Source organism: Coregonus clupeaformis, chromosome 15, assembly GCF_020615455.1.
Source record: "Coregonus clupeaformis isolate EN_2021a chromosome 15, ASM2061545v1, whole genome shotgun sequence".
Taxonomy (NCBI): domain Eukaryota; kingdom Metazoa; phylum Chordata; class Actinopteri; order Salmoniformes; family Salmonidae; genus Coregonus; species Coregonus clupeaformis.
The window spans coordinates 35,855,703-35,874,332 of NC_059206.1; the positions used below are offsets into that span (position 1 = coordinate 35,855,703).

General features: G+C 47.5%; 1 protein-coding gene across 5 annotated transcripts in view; it reads right to left on the minus strand.

The window, feature by feature from the left end:
• LOC121582493 (regulator of G-protein signaling 3) overlaps positions 1-18,630 on the minus strand; it is a 211,445-nt gene that overhangs the window by 102,498 nt on the left and 90,317 nt on the right. For all 5 annotated transcript variants that reach the window (XM_041898312.2, XM_041898313.2, XM_045225117.1 and 2 more), the window contains one exon: positions 18,289-18,423. In XM_041898312.2, the coding sequence (XP_041754246.1) occupies positions 18,289-18,423 (135 nt within the window). The remainder of the gene's footprint in view (positions 1-18,288; positions 18,424-18,630) is intronic.

Genomic DNA, 18,630 nt, shown 5'->3' on the forward strand with positions numbered 1-18,630 from the left:
GGAGGGGTCGGCTTACGAGGGGGTCCATCTCCTGCACCAACTGTGGTCAGGGAGGACACACCGCGGCTAGGTGCTGGGGATGGCCTCCTAGGGGAGAGGACGACAGGTCCCGCACTGGGGAGTCCTTCCAGGTGAGTAGGCGCCCCACTCACCCAGAGCTCTCTGTTGCACATTTCTGTATACCTGTGCGTTTTCCACAGGTAGCACCTCATTCCCAGCATAAGGCGCTGGTAGATTCAGGCGCGGCTGGGAATTTTGTTGATAAGAAGTTTTGTGTAGCCTTAGGGATTCCCCTTCTCCCTGTTGATGTTCCCTTCCCCGTTCATGCCCTAGATAGCCGTCCGTTGGGTGCGGGCTTGATCAGGGAGGTCACTGCGCCACTTAGGATGTGTGCGCAGGGGGGTCATCAGGAGATGATCCAGCTATTTCTGATCGACTCGCCTGCGTATCCGGTGGTGCTGGGCATGCCCTGGTTGAGTACCCATAACTCATCTATTTCGTGGCAGGAGAGGGCTCTGATGGAGTGGTCTTCCCAGTGTGTGGGTCGATGTTTAGGCGTTTCCGTAGGGGCTACCTCGGTGGAGAGTCCAAACCAGGTGCCCGCATTGCACGTTCCCCCTGAGTATGGGGATTTGGCTATTGTGTTCAGTAAGTCGAGGGCGACGCAGTTGCCTCCCCATAGGCTGGGAGATTGTGCGATAGACCTCCAGGCAGGAGCTGCGCTCCCACGGAGCCATGTGTATCCTCTGTCTCAGGAGGAGAAGAGAGCTATGGAGACGTACATAGACGAATCTCTGAGACAAGGATACATACGGCCCTCCACTTCCCCTGCGTCCTCGAGTTTCTTTTTTGTGAAGAAAAAGGATGGAGGATTACGCCCGTGCATTGATTACCGTGGTCTCAATCAGATCACGGTGAAGTACAGTTATCCACTCCCGCTGATTGCGACCATGACGGAGTCATTGCACGGGCGCGTTTCTTCACTAAATTAGATCTCAGGAGCGCGTACAACTTGGTGCGCATTAGGGGGGGCGATGAATGGAAGACAGCCTTTAGCACCACCTCGGGCCATTACGAGTATCTTGTCATGCCATACGGGTTGATGAACGCTCCTTCAGTTTTCCAATCATTCGTGGATGAGATCTTCAGGGACATGCAGGGACAGGGGGTGGTCGTGTACATCGATGACATTCTCGTGTACTCGCCTACCCGAGTCGAGCATGTGGCCCTGGTGCGCCGAGTGTTGCGGAGGCTGTTGGAGCACGACCTGTATGTCAAGGCAGAGAAGTGTCTGTTCTTCCAGGAGTCGGTCTCCTTTTTGGGTTATCAGTTGTCTGCGTCAGGGGTGAGAGATGGAGGTAGACCGGGTGTCAGCCGTGCGTAATTGGCAAACGCCAACCACTGTGAAGGAGGTGCAGCAGTTTTTGGGGTTTGCGAATTATTACCGGAGGTTTATCCGGGGGTTTTGGACAGGTGGCAGCTCCCATAACGTCTCTTTTGAAGGGGGGTCCGGTGCGTCTGCAGTGGTCAGCCGAGGCGGACAGGGCGTTTGGGAGGATGAAGGACCTGTTTACCTCGGCTCCGGTGCTGGCGCATCCGGATCCCTCTTTGCCATTTCAGGTAGAGGTGGACGCGTCAGAGGCCGGTATAGGAGCTGTGCTGTCGCAACGGTCCGGCGCGCCACCTAAACTCCGCCCCTGTGCTTTTTATTCCAAGAAGCTCAGTCCGGCGGAGCGAAACTATGACGTGGGGGACAGGGAGCTGTTAGCCGTGGTACAGGCCCTAAAGGTGTGGAGGCACTGGCTTGAGGGGGCTCAACACCCTTTCCTCATTTTGACGGACCACCGTAACCTGGAGTACATCCGGGCAGCGAGGAGGCTGAACCCTCGCCAGGCGAGGTGGAATATGTTTTTGACCCGGTTCACATTTAAGATCACGTACATCCCTGGGTCACAGAATGGTAAGGCAGACGCACTGTCTCGGCGGTATGACACGGAGGAGAGGTCCGTGGAGCCCACTCCCATACTGCCGGAGTCGTGTCTGGTGGCACCGGTAGTGTGGGAGGTCGATGCCGAACTCGAGCGGGCGTTACGCACCGACCCTAGTCCACCTCAATGCCCGGAGGGTCGGAAGTACGTTCCGCTCGAGGTTCGGGATCGATTGATCTATTGGGCTCACACGTCACCCTCCTCTGGACACCCTGGTATCGGCCGGACAGTGCACTGTCTTAGTGCCAAGTACTGGTGGCCCACGTTGGCGAGGGATGTGAGGGTTTATGTTTCCTCCTGCTCGGTGTGCGCCCAGTGTAAGGCGCCTAGACATCTGCCTAGGGGTAAGTTACTACCCCTGCCCGTTCCATAACGACCATGGTCTCACCTCTCGGTGGATTTCCTCACTGACCTTCCTCCTTCACAGGGGAATACCACTATACTGGTCGTTGTGGACCGGTTTTCTAAGGCCTGTCGTTTGCTCCCTATGCCGGGCCTTCCTACTGCCCTGCAAACCGCCGAAGCATTATTCACCCATGTGTTCCGGCACTACGGGGTACCCGAGGATATTGTGTCTGATCGAGGTCCCCAATTTACCTCCAGAGTCTGGAGGGCTTTTATGGAGCGGTTGGGGGTCTCGGTGAGCCTCACCTCGGGTTACCACCCGGAGAGTAATGGGCAGGTGGAACGCGTGAACCAGGATGTGGGTAGGTTTCTTAGAACATACTGCCAGGACCGGCCGGAGGAGTGGGCAAGGTGCGTTCCTGGGCCGAAATGGCCCAGAATTCCCCTACGCCATTCCTCCACTAACCTAACCCCTTTCCAATGTGTGTTAGGTTACCAGCCGGTTCTGGCACCTTGGCAGCAGAGCCAGATCGAGGCTCCTGCGGTGGATGAGTGGGCGCGGCGCTCGGAGGAGACATGGAACGCTGCACACGTCCACCTGCAGCGGGCCCTCCGTCGTCATAAGGCGAGCGCCGATCTCCACCGCAGTGAGGGACCGGTGTACGCACCTGGTGATCGAGTCTGGCTCTCTACCAGAAACCTGCCCCTCCGCCTGCCCTGTCGGAAACTGGGTCGGCGGTTTGTAGGGCCATTTAAAGTCCTGAGAAGGTTGAACGAGGTGTGTTACAAGTTACAACTACCTGTTGAGTATAAAAGTATTAACCCCTCGTTCCATGTGTCTCTTCTCAGGCCGGTGGTAGCTGGCCCACTCCAAGAAAGTGAGATCAGGGAGACTCCTCCGCCCCCATTGGACATCGAGGGGCACCGGAGTACTCCGTGCGGTCCATCTTGGATTCGAGACGTCGGATGGGGGTCTCCAATATCTAGTGGAGTGGGAGGGGTACGGCCCGGAGGAACGGTGCTGGGTGCCGAGGAGAGACATTTTGGACCCGTCTCTCCTGACGGAATTCCATCGTGGGCACCGGACGCACCCTGCTCGCGTCCTCCTGGTCGTCCCCGAGGCCGGAGTCGGCGCACGTCTGGAGCCGCGCGTCAAGGGGGGTACTGTCACGGTTTCGGCCGAGGCTGCCTCTCTTCCTTGCTCGGGCAGGCTTCGGCGTTCGTCGTCTCCGGAATACTAGCTGCCACCGTTGCATGTTTCTATGTTCGTTTGCTTTTGTCTGATTGTTGTTACACCTGTTATCGTTTAGTGTAATTAGTGTCCTATAAGTTCTCGTTGTGTTTGTCTAGTGTTGTGTGTTATTGTTTTACTGTCGTGCCGGTAGGCTGTCATTCTACTGTTTGCTCGGTTGAGCTATTTCTCCATATTGTTTGGACTGTTAGTGCGCCCGTTCTTTTCGCCTACGTGCGGAGTTTTCGCCTCAGGGCATTTATTCGTGATTGTTTTGTGTGCATCTACTAAAGTCTGTTGGACTAACGTTCTGCGTCCTGCGCCTGATTCCACCACCACACCCACCTACATCTACCTTGACACAAATACATTTAAACTCAGTTTCACAATTCCTGACATTTAATCCTAGTACAAATTCCCTGTCTTAGGGTAGTTAGGATCACCACTTTATTTTAAGAATGTGAAATGTCAGAATAATAGTAGAGAGAATGATTTCTTTCAGCTTTTATTTATTTCATCACAGTCCCAGTGGGTCAGGAATTTACATACACTCAATTAGCATTTGGTAGCACTGCCTTTAAATTGTTTAACTTGGGTCAAACGTTTAGGGTAGCCTTCCACAAGCTTCCCACAATAAGTTGGGTGAATTTTGGCCCATTCCTCCTGACAGAGCTGGTGTAACTGAGTCAGGTTTGTAGGCCTCCTTGCTCGCACACGCTTTTTCAGTTTTGCCCACACATTTTCTATAGGATTGAGGTCAGGGCTTTGTGATGGCCACTCCAATACCTTGACTTTGTTGTCCTTAAGCCATTTTGCCAAAACTTTGGAAGTATGCTTGGGGTCATTGTCCATTTGGAAGACCCATTTGCGACCAAGCTTTAACTTCTTGATTGATGTCTTGAGATGTTGCTTCAATATATCCACATCATTTTCCTTCCTCATGATGACATCTATTTTGTGAAGTGCACCAGTCCCTCCTGCAGCAAAGCACCCCAACAGCATGATGCTGCCACCCCCGTGCTTCACGGTTGGGATGGTGTTCTTCGGCTTGCAAGTAGTCTGGGGTCCGCTCACCAACCAATAATTCACAAAATGGGACAAACACCAAATTGAGACTCTGCATACAGAATTCTGCAAAAGTATCCTCTATGTACAACGAAAAACACCAAATAATGAATGCAGAGCAGAATTAGGCCGATACCCGCAAATGATCAAAATCCAGAAAAGAGCCGTTCAATTGTACAACCACCTAAAAGGAAGCGATTCCCAAACCTTTCATAACAAAGCCAGCACCTATAGAGAGATGAACCTGGAGAAGAGTCCCCTAAGCAAGCTGGTCCTGAGGCTCTGTTCACAAACGGACCCCACAGAGCCCCAGGACAGCAACACAATTAGACCCAACCAAATCATGAGAAAACAAAAAGATAATTACTTGACACATTGGAAAGAATTTACAAAAAACACAGTGCAAACTAGAATGCTATTTGCCCTAAACAGAGAGTACACAGTGGCAGAATACCTGACCACAGTGACTGACCCAAAATTAAGGAAATCTTTGACTATATACAGACTCAGTGTGCATACCCTTGTTATTGTGAAAGGCCGCCGTAGGCAGACCTGGCTCTCGAGAAGACAGGCTATGCGCACACTTCCCACAAAATGAGGTGGAAACTGAGCTGCACTTCCTGCCAAATGGATGACCATGTTAGAGACACATATTTCCCTCAGATTACACAGACCCACAAAGATTTTGAAAACAAATCCAATTTGGATAAACTCCCATATCTATTGGGTGAAATACCACAGTGTGCAATCACAGCAGCAAGATGTGTGACCTGTTGCCACAAGAAAAGGGCAACCAGTGAAGAACAAACACCATTATAAATACAACCTATATTTATGTTTATTTATTTTCCTTTTTGTACTTTAACTATTTGCACATCATTATAACTGTCACACCCTGGCCTTAGTTATCTTTGTTTTCATTAATAATTTAGTTAGGTCAGGGTGTGACATGGTGAAGTATGTGTGTTGGTTTGTCTAGGGGTTTGTAGGTTTAATGGGGTAATGTCTTGTCTAGGTGTTTGTATGTTGATGGCTGCCTAGATTGGTTCTCAATTGGAGACAGCTGTGGTTTATTGTCTCTAATTGGGAGCCATGGGCATCATGTGTTTGTGGGTAATTGTCTATGTTGAACGTTTGTTGCTTGTCTGTGCACTTACGTTATTTAGCTTCACGGTCGTTTGTTGTTTTGTTAGTTTTGGATAGTGTTCGGTTTCGTGTTTTTCTCTCTTCCTTAATAAAGAGATGTATTTTGCACACGCTGCGCCTTGGTCCAATATCTCACAAGAAGACGATCGTGACAGAATTACCCACCATACCAGGACCAAGCAGCGTGTCCAGGAGCCAAGGGTCTGGACATGGGAGGAGATTGTGGACGGTAAAGGGTCTTGGACTTGGGAGGAGATCGTGGATGGGATGGATCGCCGGCCATGGAGTGAAACAGTGGAGAGGCGACTGAGAGAGGAGCAACGGCGTCAGCAGGGCCATCGTCGGAAGGACGAAGGCAACCCCCAAAAAGTTTTTTGGGGGGGCACATGGCTGGGCGGCTGGGCAGCAGGAGGCTGCCACAGAGAGACGTGGAGAGAAGGCTACCGGATTACGGGAGCCATTGGCGAGTAGAGGGAGGGAAGCAGTGGAGGCACGGCGTAAGAGACTGAGGTGTGTTACCAGTCCGGTCCGGCCCGTTCCTGATCCCCGGTTAAGGCCAGTGGTGTGTGTTCCCAGTACGGACCGGCCTGTTCCTACTCCACGCATCAAGCCCACGGTGTGCGTCGCCAGTCCAGACCGGTCGGTTCCTGCTCCACGTACTAAGCCTAAGGTGTGCGTCGCCAGCCCAGCCCGGCCGGTTCCTGCTCCACGTACTAAGCCTAAGGTGTGCGTCGCCAGCCTAGCCCGGCCTGTCCCTGCTCTACGCACTAAGCCTACGGGGTGCGTCGCCAGCCCAGCCAGGCCTGTTCCTGCTCCACGCACTAAGTTAATGGTGCGCGTCGCCAGCCCAGCCCGGCCTGTCCCTGCTCTACGCACTAAGCCTACGGGGTGCGTCGCCAGCCCAGCCAGGCCTGTTCCTGCTCCACGCACTATGTTAACGGTGCGCGTCGCCAGGCCGACCCGGCCTGTTCCTGCCACTCGCACCAAACCTACGGTGCGCGTCGCCAGCCCGGTCCGGCCTGTTCCTGCCACTCGCACCAAACCTACGGTGCGCGTCGCCAGCCCGGTCCGGCCTGTTCCTGCTCCCCGCACTAGCCCTGAGATGCGTGTCCTCAGCCCGGGACCACCAGTTCCGGCACCACGCACTAGGCCTTATGTGCGTCCCCAGGGTCCAGCATGCCCTGTTCCTTCTCCCCGCACTAGCCCTGAGATGCGTGTCCTCAGCCCGGGACCACCAGTTCCGGCACCACGCACTAGGCCTTATGTGCGTCCCCAGGGTCCAGCATGCCCTGTTCCTTCTCCCCGCACTAGCCCTGAGATGCGTGTCCTCAGCCCGGTACCTCCAGTTCCGGCACCACGCACCAGGCCTATAGTGCGTCTCGGCCGGCCAGAGTCTGCCGTCTGCCCAACGGCGCCTGAACTGCCCGTCTGCCCAACGCCGTCTGAACTGTCCGTCTGCCAAGCGCTGCATGAACTGCCCGTCTGTACTGAGCCTGCTAAGCCGCCCGTCTGCCATGAGCCTTCAGAGCCGTCCGCCAGACAGGATCAGCCAGAGCCTTCCGCCAGCCAGGATCCGCCAGAGCCGTCCAGCCAGGATCCGCCAGAGCCGTCCAGCCGGGATCCGCCAGAGCCGTCCAGCCGGGATCCGCCAGAGCCGTCCAGCCGGGATCCGCCAGAGCCGTCCAGCCGGGATCCGCCAGAGCCGTCCAGCCGGGATCCGCCAGAGCCGTCCAGCCGGGATCCGCCAGAGCCGTCCAGCCAGGATCCGCCAGCCAGCCAGGATCCGCCAGAGCCAGCCAGCCAGGATCCGCCATTCAGTCCGGTGCTGCCCCTTAGCCTGGTGCTGCCCCTTATCCTGGTGCTGCCCCTTAGTCCGGTGCTGCCCCTTAGTCCGGTGCTGCCCCTTAGTCCGGTGCTGCCCCTTAGCCCGGTGCTGCCCCTTATCCTGGTGCTGCTCCTTATCCTGGTGCTGCCCCTTATCCTGGTGCTGCCCCTTAGTCCGGTGCTGCCTCTTAGTCCGGTGCTGCCCCTTAATCCAGTGGGGTTAAGTTGGAGGGTGGTCATTTGGAGGAGGCTACGTAAGCGGGTAGTGACTATGGTGGAGTGGGGACCACGACCAGTGCCAGAGCCGCCACCGTGGACAGACGCCCACCCAGACCCTCCCCTAGACTTTATGCTGGTGCGCCCGGAGTTCGCACCTTAAGGGGGGGGTTATGTCACACCCTGGCCTTAGTTATCTTTGTTTTCATTAATAATTTAGTTAGGTCAGGGTGTGACATGGTGAAGTATGTGTGTTGGTTTGTCTAGGGGTTTGTAGGTTTAATGGGGTAATGTCTTGTCTAGGTGTTTGTATGTTGATGGCTGCCTAGATTGGTTCTCAATTGGAGACAGCTGTGGTTTATTGTCTCTAATTGGGAGCCATATTTAAGGCAGCCATGGGCATCATGTGTTTGTGGGTAATTGTCTATGTTGAACGTTTGTTGCTTGTCTGTGCACTTACGTTATTTAGCTTCACGGTCGTTTGTTGTTTTGTTAGTTTTGGATAGTGTTCGGTTTCGTGTTTTTCTCTCTTCCTTAATAAAGAGATGTATTTTGCACACGCTGCGCCTTGGTCCAATATCTCACAAGAAGACGATCGTGACAATAACAATGTATATAGACATAATATGACATTTGAAATGTCTTTATTCTTTTGGAACTTTTGTGAGTGTAATGTTTACTGTCAATTTTTTATTGTTTATTTCACTTTTGTTTATTATCTATTTCACTTGCTTTGGCAATGTAAACATATGTTTACTATGCCAATAGAGAGAGAGAGAGAGAGAGAGAGAGAGAGAGAGAGAGAGAGAGAGAGAGAGAGAGAGAGAGAGAGAGAGAGCACATTACCTTTTATTTCAGTTTTCATACAGGCTATAGGAGAGAAGACAAGTGTCCCTCATCCCTAGCCACAGGAGGATTGGACTACAAAGACCAGAGTGCAGTGGATCAAAAAGTGTGTGTGTGTGCATATGTGTCCGAGTGAGTGAGCGCATGTGCATGTGTGTGACAAAGAGTCAGAGACAGGTAACTAAGCACCTCTCTTCCCTCACACAGGCAGGTGAAAATGGACTATGTACCAGACTGTACAGAGACTAAAGTGGTGATTTACAACTTCTAATGGAATGTCCTTCCTCTTTTCCCATTGCCTATAATGCACTGTACTTGTTATGACTGTGTGTGTGTGTGTGCATTTGTTGAGTACTTTATAGTGTGTTACAGAGAACAGTTGATTCCAGTATAACTCTCATAGCCTCAGGTTGAAGAGATGTGAAAGGAGGAGAGGAGTGAGGAAGGGAGGGAGGGAAGGAAGGAGAGAAGAAGGGAGGGGGTGACACAGGTGAGTAAACACCATGAAAGGTCATGCTAACGTCATACAAGTCATGCGGCTATAAAACCTGTACCGTCAAACTTATGTCATAGCTACGTCATAGCTGCCTAGCAAACAAGCTAGCTCTTCCCTAAAACCACCCACATCTCCATCCAAAAAAGGAACATCATACATTTGACATGAGAGTCAGACAGTCAGAGAAAGTCTAGGCGGTCTCTGAGGCCCAGCAGACATCCTTCGTCCATTAGACATCTGAAACATTAAGGACCTCTCCTGGCGAGGTGAAGGCTAGGCCATGTCTGAGGCGCCCCTGTGTGTTGTGGTATATAACCGTAGCCTAGCTTAGCACTTAGATCCACTAGAAAACTCTCAGCTGTCTAAGTATCTGTTTCTGCTCCACAGGACAACCTAGATTAGCTCGTTGAGCAGCAGATGCTGGTTGGAGAGTGTGAGTGAGTGCGTGTGTGCTAGTGTGTGTGTCCAGCTGAACAAATGTACTTTTCCAGCAGCTCTCTGGCTAATGCAGCCCGGACACAGATAGTACTGGAAGCATACAGCAGGATGAGATCATAGGCTTATGTACTGTATGACCATCCACCCGGGAGTTGGGTGTGTGTGTGTGTGTTTTTGTGTGTGTGTGTGTGTGTGTGTGTGTGTGTGTGTGTGTGTGTGTGTGTGTGTGTGTGTGTGCATACGTGCGTGCTTGGGTACATCCATACTTCTGTCCATGTGACAATCATGCATTGAGGGAGAAAAGTGTCCTGGCCAGGAATAGAAGCGTTGTGTGCGTGTGTGGGTGGCAGAGTCCCGTGGTGTGTGTGAGGGCTGACTGCATGGCGGTTAGGGAGAGGACAGAGAGACAGTCAGGGGACATAACTATCTCCCCTGAATACCCCAGACTACAGTTTTAGTACTAGGATTCCTGGAACTTGGCAGTGGAGGTGACTACAACCATGTAGCTGCATCACTAGTTCACATGCCTACAGTAGCAATGGAATGCATTGTCCCAGACAGTCCTACCCCACTTACTATGAAGAGACTGAGCATGACAGGGATACCATCTGAGAAAGGAAACTCTTTCTAACAATACCTAGAATGACTGAATTAACTAGAACCAATGTGGCACATGGTTACCATACTATACAACAACATTAGCAAAAACACACATTTCAATAATAATAACTCAACAATAATGAAAATCGATGTAACCCGTAAACAAAGCAGGAGCCAGCAAGCTGCTATTAGAAAATACACTCAGAAGACTTGGTGACTATGGTGACTATTCACTACACAATATTTGACGTTACCCGCAAATTCAGCCCTCAAGCTCTTTGAACGAACCAAACACTGAAAGTACATTGAGAACGTCCGCACACAGAGCCAGCAAACTGCCTCCAACTCTTATCCTCTCCCCCAGTCTTTCACAAGGGGTTTGGAGGGAATTACTGGCTCAAGTGGAGAAAGCTCATCAACAAACTTCAGTCAGCTCTAAAATAAAAAGCTGCTTTCAATGCCCCCGAGTGCCAGTGAAACTGGGGCAATTTTCAACATCAGCACTGTGACCATGCAGAGGAATGGGAATTACGGTGACCTGGTTGACTTTTTGCATATAGTAGCCGTTTGCATACTCGTACACAGGTAAGCTAAAGTCAGTTTTACTTTAGCGTTTAGCTCAGCGCTCCTTTTCTCAAGAGTACATTAAACGTGTGGTTCAGCAGAGTGAGAATTAACCCTCCATACATCAGAGGTGAAATGCTGTTTCTGACATTATGGGAAATGCAACACTAATTAAAGAGGAACTCTGTCTCTCTGTCTCTCTCTCTCTGTCTCTCTCTCTCTGTCTCTGTCTCTCTCTCTCTCTCTGTCTCTCTCTCTCTCTCTGTCTCTCTCTCTCTCTCTCTCTCTCTCTCTCTCTCTCTCTCTCTCTCTCTCTCTCTCTCTCTCTCTCTCTCTCTCTCTCTCTCTCTCTCTCTCTCTCTCTCTCTCTCTCTCTCTCTCTCTCTCTCTCTCTCTCTCTCTCTCTGTGTCTCTCTTTTTCTTCCTCCCTCTTTCCCTCTAAAACATTAAATAAAATCAAAGCTTACAGTTCAACTGGCAACTGCTACTGACAAGCTCCACAAAAGACACTCTCCCAGGCCTTTGTTAATGTACTTAAGTACTAGTGAAAGAGAATCCTCCAAAGTCAGAATATAAGAGCATTTTTGACACATTTGGAGCAGCCTACAGTAGAAAATGTCTTCCACCAGCAAGACAAGCTGAAAGGGATTGTGTATTTATTAGGCCGAAGTGAAATCATCAACTCATTTGGGGCTTTTAGTGTTGAGTTAGTAATAAAATGAAAGTTGTGTTTATTTCAAATCACATTGTGCTGGTTCAGCTTTTGGAACTAGTGGTCAGCTCTGAGTCAGGTTCTGTCAGAGGGGGAGTTATGACCGCAGAGTTCATCCAAAACACTGAGCACCGCACAACACTGATCGCTAACTCTATGGTCAAAGTGGAGAAACTCTCACGGTTCAGATTTGACAACTGCAAGACATAACCCTTGACAACCCTTGTCCTGGCTCACCCAATTACCCAACGGTTGCTTTGTACCCTTAGACCTCTAAATGTAACAACACAAGGGACTGAACACACACACACACACACACAACCACGTGCATATGCACGCATGATGCATGGTCTGACCTCCCTGAAAACATTTAATTTATAACACCCTGTTAAAGTGTCCTAAGAGAGCACAAAGGCATAGACCACAACAGCCATATTAAGACTTTAAGCCATATTAAGCCATATTTAGGATTTCTTATCATTACAAAAGCTTTATTATGATTAAATATCTATTCATTAGAGTGTTTCATTTCTCATAACTGCACAAGTTTACCTCAAATTAAACCAATACATTATCCAGATTAAAATTGAACTAATATTGTCATGATTGGATATGTATTGCTGAATTACCCTTAGGGTCCACTCAAGTAATGGAATGGCTATACTAAAGAGATTCCAGTGTAAGCATAGAGGAATGTTCAGAATCATTAATTTGACCTAATCACCATACAATACATATACATTTTACTACAAGACTGATGATTGGTCCCATTGACATAGGTCTTGTGATATTTTTCTCCCTTCACACACACACACACACACTCACTCACTCACTCACTCACTCACTCACACACTCACACACTCACACACTCACACACTCACACACTCACACACTCACACACTCACACACTCACACACTCACACACACACACAGTATTGTATAACTAACCTTGTGGGAACACACAATTCAGTCCCATTCAAAATCCTAACCCTAATCCTAACCTTAACCTTAACCCCAAAACCTAACCTTAACCCTAACCCTAAAACGAACCCTAGCTCCTAACCCTAACCTAACTTAAACCTAATTCTAACCCTAACACTAATTCTAACGTTAACCCTAAACCCGCTAGAAATAGCATTTGACCTTGTGGGGTCTAATAAAACGTCCCCAGTTTGTCAAATTGTTGTTTTTTGTACTACACACACACACACACACACACACACACACACACACACACACACACACACACACACATAGATACACATGTATACACACACACACACACACTCCTTCTCATGCCCTGTGTTTAGGTCCCTAAGAAAGATAGATACATATTTATTGGATGATTGTTCACTGTGTGTGCATCAGCTGGACCAGAGGGGGGAATCCTGCTGTTAACCCATTTAATCGATCACAATAGTGAGAAGAAAAAAAACGTTTATATTTTACAGGCTTTAGAGAATTTAAAAGTTCTACTTATCAAAAAATAAATCATATACAGTATTAGGCATTATTAAGCTGTCTAGTATATTCAGAGAAGCTTCATATGATTTCTCAAAATGGTCACAAGATCACAAGCATAAATCTCCAGGGTGTACTTTTACAGTCGAATTTGGCACCAGAAGTCTGTGTTCAACAGCTTTTAAAAAAAATACATTGTTAAACTTTTACAATATTTTTTTGTAAATAGAATGTTTAAAGGGTCTAGTTTACATATGCGCCTTCATTTTCAATGCATTGAATCCATGATGCTTGTGGTATATGAAAATATCTTAGCCGTCTCATTTGTGAACAATGTGAAAATACATTGGTTCGAACGTATTATACATATTTAATCATAGCAGATTATTTCTTTTTTTCAGTAGATTGAAGTTGAGTTGGGTCATGGATATACTTGATCAAGATGATCTTACAGATGATTTGACCATTATCCAGTAGCCTTCACATATGTTTAAATCAGTGATTTTGACTCTAAAACGCCATATGTTGTTATTTCAGGGGAATTTGCCATGTATAGACCCATAAACTGAATGAGTGTAATAACTTAACAAATATTTAATGTCAATAGATTTGTTTAGTGTCTCTTGCACAATGTTAGACCTGGTTTATGTGAGTTTTTCTGAATAGTCACGAGGGTATAAACCTGGTTCGTATGGGTATTCCGGCTGAAATATGCAGGTGTAATTGTGTAGATCTGGTTAATATTAGTATTGGGACTCAGTCAAGTGTGTAGACCTAGTTTATAGGAGTACTGGAGCTGAGGTGCAGGGGTAGACCTGGTTTACAGTTTATGAGTATTCAGGCTTTGGCACATTTAGACCTGGCTTAGTTGACTAATTGGGTTCAAACACAGGTGAAGACTTTGTAGGTATGTAAATTGGAGCTGTACAGGTGTAGACCTGGTTTGTATGAATATCGGGGCTGAAATGCAGAAGTACACCTCTTTTTATGACAATTGGGGCTGACATGTAGCAGTAGACCTGTATTTTTGTTTTAATCAATATTGGGGCTGAAGTACAAGTGTAGACCTGGTTTGTATGAATGTTGAGGCTTGGGCACTGGGGTAGACCTGTTTTATATGAGTATGCCCATGGATTTATCTGGTTTATATGAGTAATGGGGTGTAGGGATACACAAGTCTCATACAGCTAATGGGTCTGGAAGGACGTATATTGCCCATTCAAATCCTTTCTGACAACAAGTTTGTGGTAGGAAAAAAGTGAATGGGGATGGGGCACATGTGTTATACCACTGTACTGTGAGTTTATCTATGAAATGATTAGGGTATACAGGTCAGAGGACACAGGACTATGCAGTGACTACCTGGATATACATGTATGTTACTGTTGGTGACTTGGGGAATACAGGCCTAAGGAAAGTGGGTAACAGGGCTGAGATAGGCAAGTAACAGGGATGAGGTGTATTGGTAAAGGAACTGGTGTCTATGAGTAACAAATAGGGGGTTTAGGTCTAGGATATGGGTGTATCGGTACTTGATTGTATCAATATTAGGGTATTGGCATGTGGGTGTTAGGGTTAGGGCATGGATGTATCAATATTAGGGTATTGGCATGTGGGTAATTGGGTTTAGGTGTGTGGATTAGTGGGCTGAGGTATATACCTCTAGATATTGAGGAATAGGGGTAAATGTCTGTTCATTTTATTATAGGCAGAGAAATGTATGTTCCCCATCGTCGATTGTGACCGAGAATAAAACATACTATATCGATTACATGTTAGGGTTACTAATGGCATAGGATTTTCATAGTGACATGTGGTTAAAAACAAATGGGTTAAAATAGTAATCAGGGCCAGGGCCAGGACTGTGTGTATGTGTGTGTACAGATAAAGGATCAGTGTGTGTGTGTGTGTGTGTGTGTGTGTGTGTGTGTGTGTGTGTCTCTCTTTTTTTCTAACACAGTCATCCATATGTGACTCATCCCGCCAATTAGCAAGGGATCTGGGCATTCAACGGTGGAAACCATGGAAAAACATTAAGGAATACACAGCAAAGCATAGCCTCCCTCTCAGGAGCTCTCTGGCTCGCTGTCAGTGAACACCGTAAACACCCCTGATGATAAGGCTACAGGTCAAAGGTTAGGAGTTCTAGAACTCCTGGGGCACACAGGACACACACACACATACTGGACAGATATAGCACGAGAAACACGAATGAGCCATTAACAATCCATCAAGTAAAGAAAGGACACAGCAGTGTATTTGTTGATGGAAATGTAAATAGATTATCCAATCGCACAGTATTTATTTAATGAGAAGACAATGTCATTGCTTCCTATATGGATTGAAGACACCTGTTTGTCTATTTAGAACAGTGGTTTAAATGCGCATGCTCTTATTGACTGTCTAGCCACGCCGTGGACAGTCTGTGTGCTGTCACTACAACGCGCATGCCCCGCCCACCTGAGGATCTGTCTTTTTAAGCCATCTATTTCCTGTGTTTGAAGGGTGCAAAATCCACTTCTCACTTAAATATCGCCTGATTGCTTTATTTTCCTCCTGCGACTCTTTCATACTCTTGCTTGTGCCTGTCGTTTTTTCCTGTTAACAGATTACATTGGCTTTCCGTTGCATCTCTAAGAACGCTAATGCTTCATCCGGGATTTGATGCATCGTCTCGACACTTACATCACAAGAAAGAGAAGAAAGATAACTTTATTTTGATTGGTGTTAATTTTTTCTGGAATTAAAAATAGTAATAATTGAATACAGTTGAAATGTTTACAAATGAGATGCGCTGAAATGAAAGCAACTTCTGACAATGAACACTCAGATTAGTGATATTATGTCTGACCTCGCAAACACTGTAAAGTATGTATAGATAGGAGTAATCTAGATAAGCATTTTGATTTTTAATCCGAGGGTATACTGCTATTGACACACTTGTTGAATTATGCAAGAGAATGTGACAACAACAGTAATTAATGAGGCAGTCTAGACAGCGTAGATGAGTGCAGGTAGGGTAGACAGAGCAAGTTGTTGGTGGTTGTAGCCCTGTTCTACCCATTTACGTTAATGTGTTAATATATGCAAATACACCCTTTTTTTATTTATTCAAACGAGGCACATATAATTATCTTTATTTTTTAAACAAAATATTGAAAAAATACCTGATACCATTAGAAAATTTATATATGAGTGCATTCTAAGAAAACAAAAGTGACATTTTACAATGAATTGAATACCTGAATTTCCACCCAAATCCCTGAACTCCATTCATTATTTGTCCATGCCAGTAAAATGTTTTATGTGCTATAATTCAGTCACTATCTGATTGATTATCTTTTATTTTTTAGTTTGGAGTGTCTTCATCCATTGTTCAACCGCTGCATTTATTAGAATTGTTTTTGAAACCTTTTAACAATTTTGATGACCATTGTTACTGTCACCACCTTGGTACCAGTGTGACCGTCATAAACTCATCTCTGCTGTCTGATGAGTCTAATGGATGCTGGCACACACACACGCGCGCACACACACAGTCTACGCACACACACACACAGCCAAAAGTGTGACCGCGGTGAACTGATCTCCCCTATCAGATGAGTCCCAACACATGTCCTCTCTGCTCTGCCTTACGGGGACCAAATCTGTATCACTTCACAGAGGTGGACTCAGACTGTCACTGCTTTCGACATGAAGATGCCAGAATATGTCACACAGCCATCATTACTCTGTTTCACTCCGTCTCCTTTAGGTCAAAGGACTGGGTATGCATCCCACATGGCACCCTATTCCAAATTTAATGAACTACTTTTGACCCAGGCCCATAGGTCTCTTGTCAAAAGTAACGCACTATATAGGGAATAGGGTGCCATTTGGGACGCAACCAGGGTGATGATACAGTACTGCCCTATTCCACTCATATGGTGTTAACCCCCTTCTCTGGAACTACTCCTTCTATACAACATCACATAGATATGACTGACTGTTTCAACTCCATCATTCTCACAACATATTTCTCCTCTGGTCAGAGAATCAGCACATAGCTATCCTGTTAGACTTTCCTATCACTCCTCCTTTATTTCACACAAATTCACTCACTCCTCTCTTCTGTCTCACTCCTCTCTTCTTTCTCACTCCTCTCTTCTGTCTCACTCCTCTCTTCTGTCTCACTCCTCTCTTCTGTCTTACTCCTCTCTTCTGTCTCACTCCTCTCTTCTGTCTTACTCCTTAATTCTGTCTCACTCCTCTCTAGTTGGTAAATGGGTCAGCCCAGAAAAACAGCTGCTGCCACCGGAAAAAAGCACAGACATACACATACACACACAGGCACCCACACACGCACACACACACACACACACATACACACACACACACACAGCGAGAGGAGGCAGGGAGAGGTGACAGGATAGAAACAAAACCAGGGACAAGCAGAGAAAGGCGTATTCCCTGGTTGATTGAGAGAGAGAGGGATAAAAGAGCGCGAGCTCATCCCTCTCTTTCATGTTGCTAGGAGAATAAAGGCCTAATGGATGGCAGGTGTGAAGGCCAGACACATAATGAAGCTAGAGAGCAATAGGACCACAGCTAGATAGTATAGGACATAGTGTCTGTCTGTCTGTCCAAACCTTCCATTTAGGGGAAATAAGGATAGAGAATATGAAACAATGGATCATACAGGTACTGTAGTACATTCTCTTAGAAAAAAAGTGCTATCTAGAACCTAAAAGAGTTCTTCGTCTGTCCCCATAGGAGAACCCATTGAAGAAACCTTTTTGGTTCCATGTAGAACCCTTTCCTCAGAGGTTTCTACATGAAACCCAAAAGGGTTCTACCTGAAACCAAAAAGGGTTCTACCTGGAACCGAAATGCGTTCTCCTATGGGGACAGCCGAAGAACCCTTTTGGAACAAGTATTTCTAAGAGGGAAGGATGGACTATTTTGATAAACGGGTTTTCAAGATACGGGTTTCCTTTTCTTTTATTCTGTTTCAGTATAACCCCTCTCTTCTCTAATGAACAGGTAAGAACAGGTTCTAGAACAGTGCTTGGAGTAGTGTCCAAATAAAGAATGCCCACTGCACTTCCAACACAAGAACCAAGCAAACCCAAAGGTCTTGGCAAGCTACATGGGAGCACTCCATAGTCATATAAAGATCTACACAGCAGCTGATAAAACAAGGAGAAACCAGCAGACTTCATTGGAGAAGCAGAGTAGCACACTGGATGCACTCTCACCATGAGTACAATACAAGCCATGTGCTTCAGTGATGGTCCTGTGAGTGAATGAGAGCAGGGATGAGTGTGAGCGCAGATGAGCCAGTGAGTGGCAGGATGAGGGTGTGTGTGTTTCCTACCTGGTCGGCAGGAGGGTAGAAAGGCGCACTCCTCTGGAGCTGGAGCTGCTTGTCAATGGTGTCCTTCAGACACTGACACACACGCCGCTTCTGGTCGGCAGAGTATGCTTCCAGACTGAGCAGGCAGTCACACTTCTACACAGCCAGAGAGAGAGATATGGGGAGAGAGAGATATAGGGAGAGAGAGATATGGGGAGAGAGAGAGAGAGAGAGAGAGAGAGAGAGAGAGAGAGAGAGAGAGGAGAGAGAGAGAGAGAGAGAAAGAGAGAGAGAGAGGGGGGGAGAAGAGAGAGAGAGAGAGAGAGAGAGAGAGGGAGGGAGAGAGAGAGAGAGAGAGAGAGA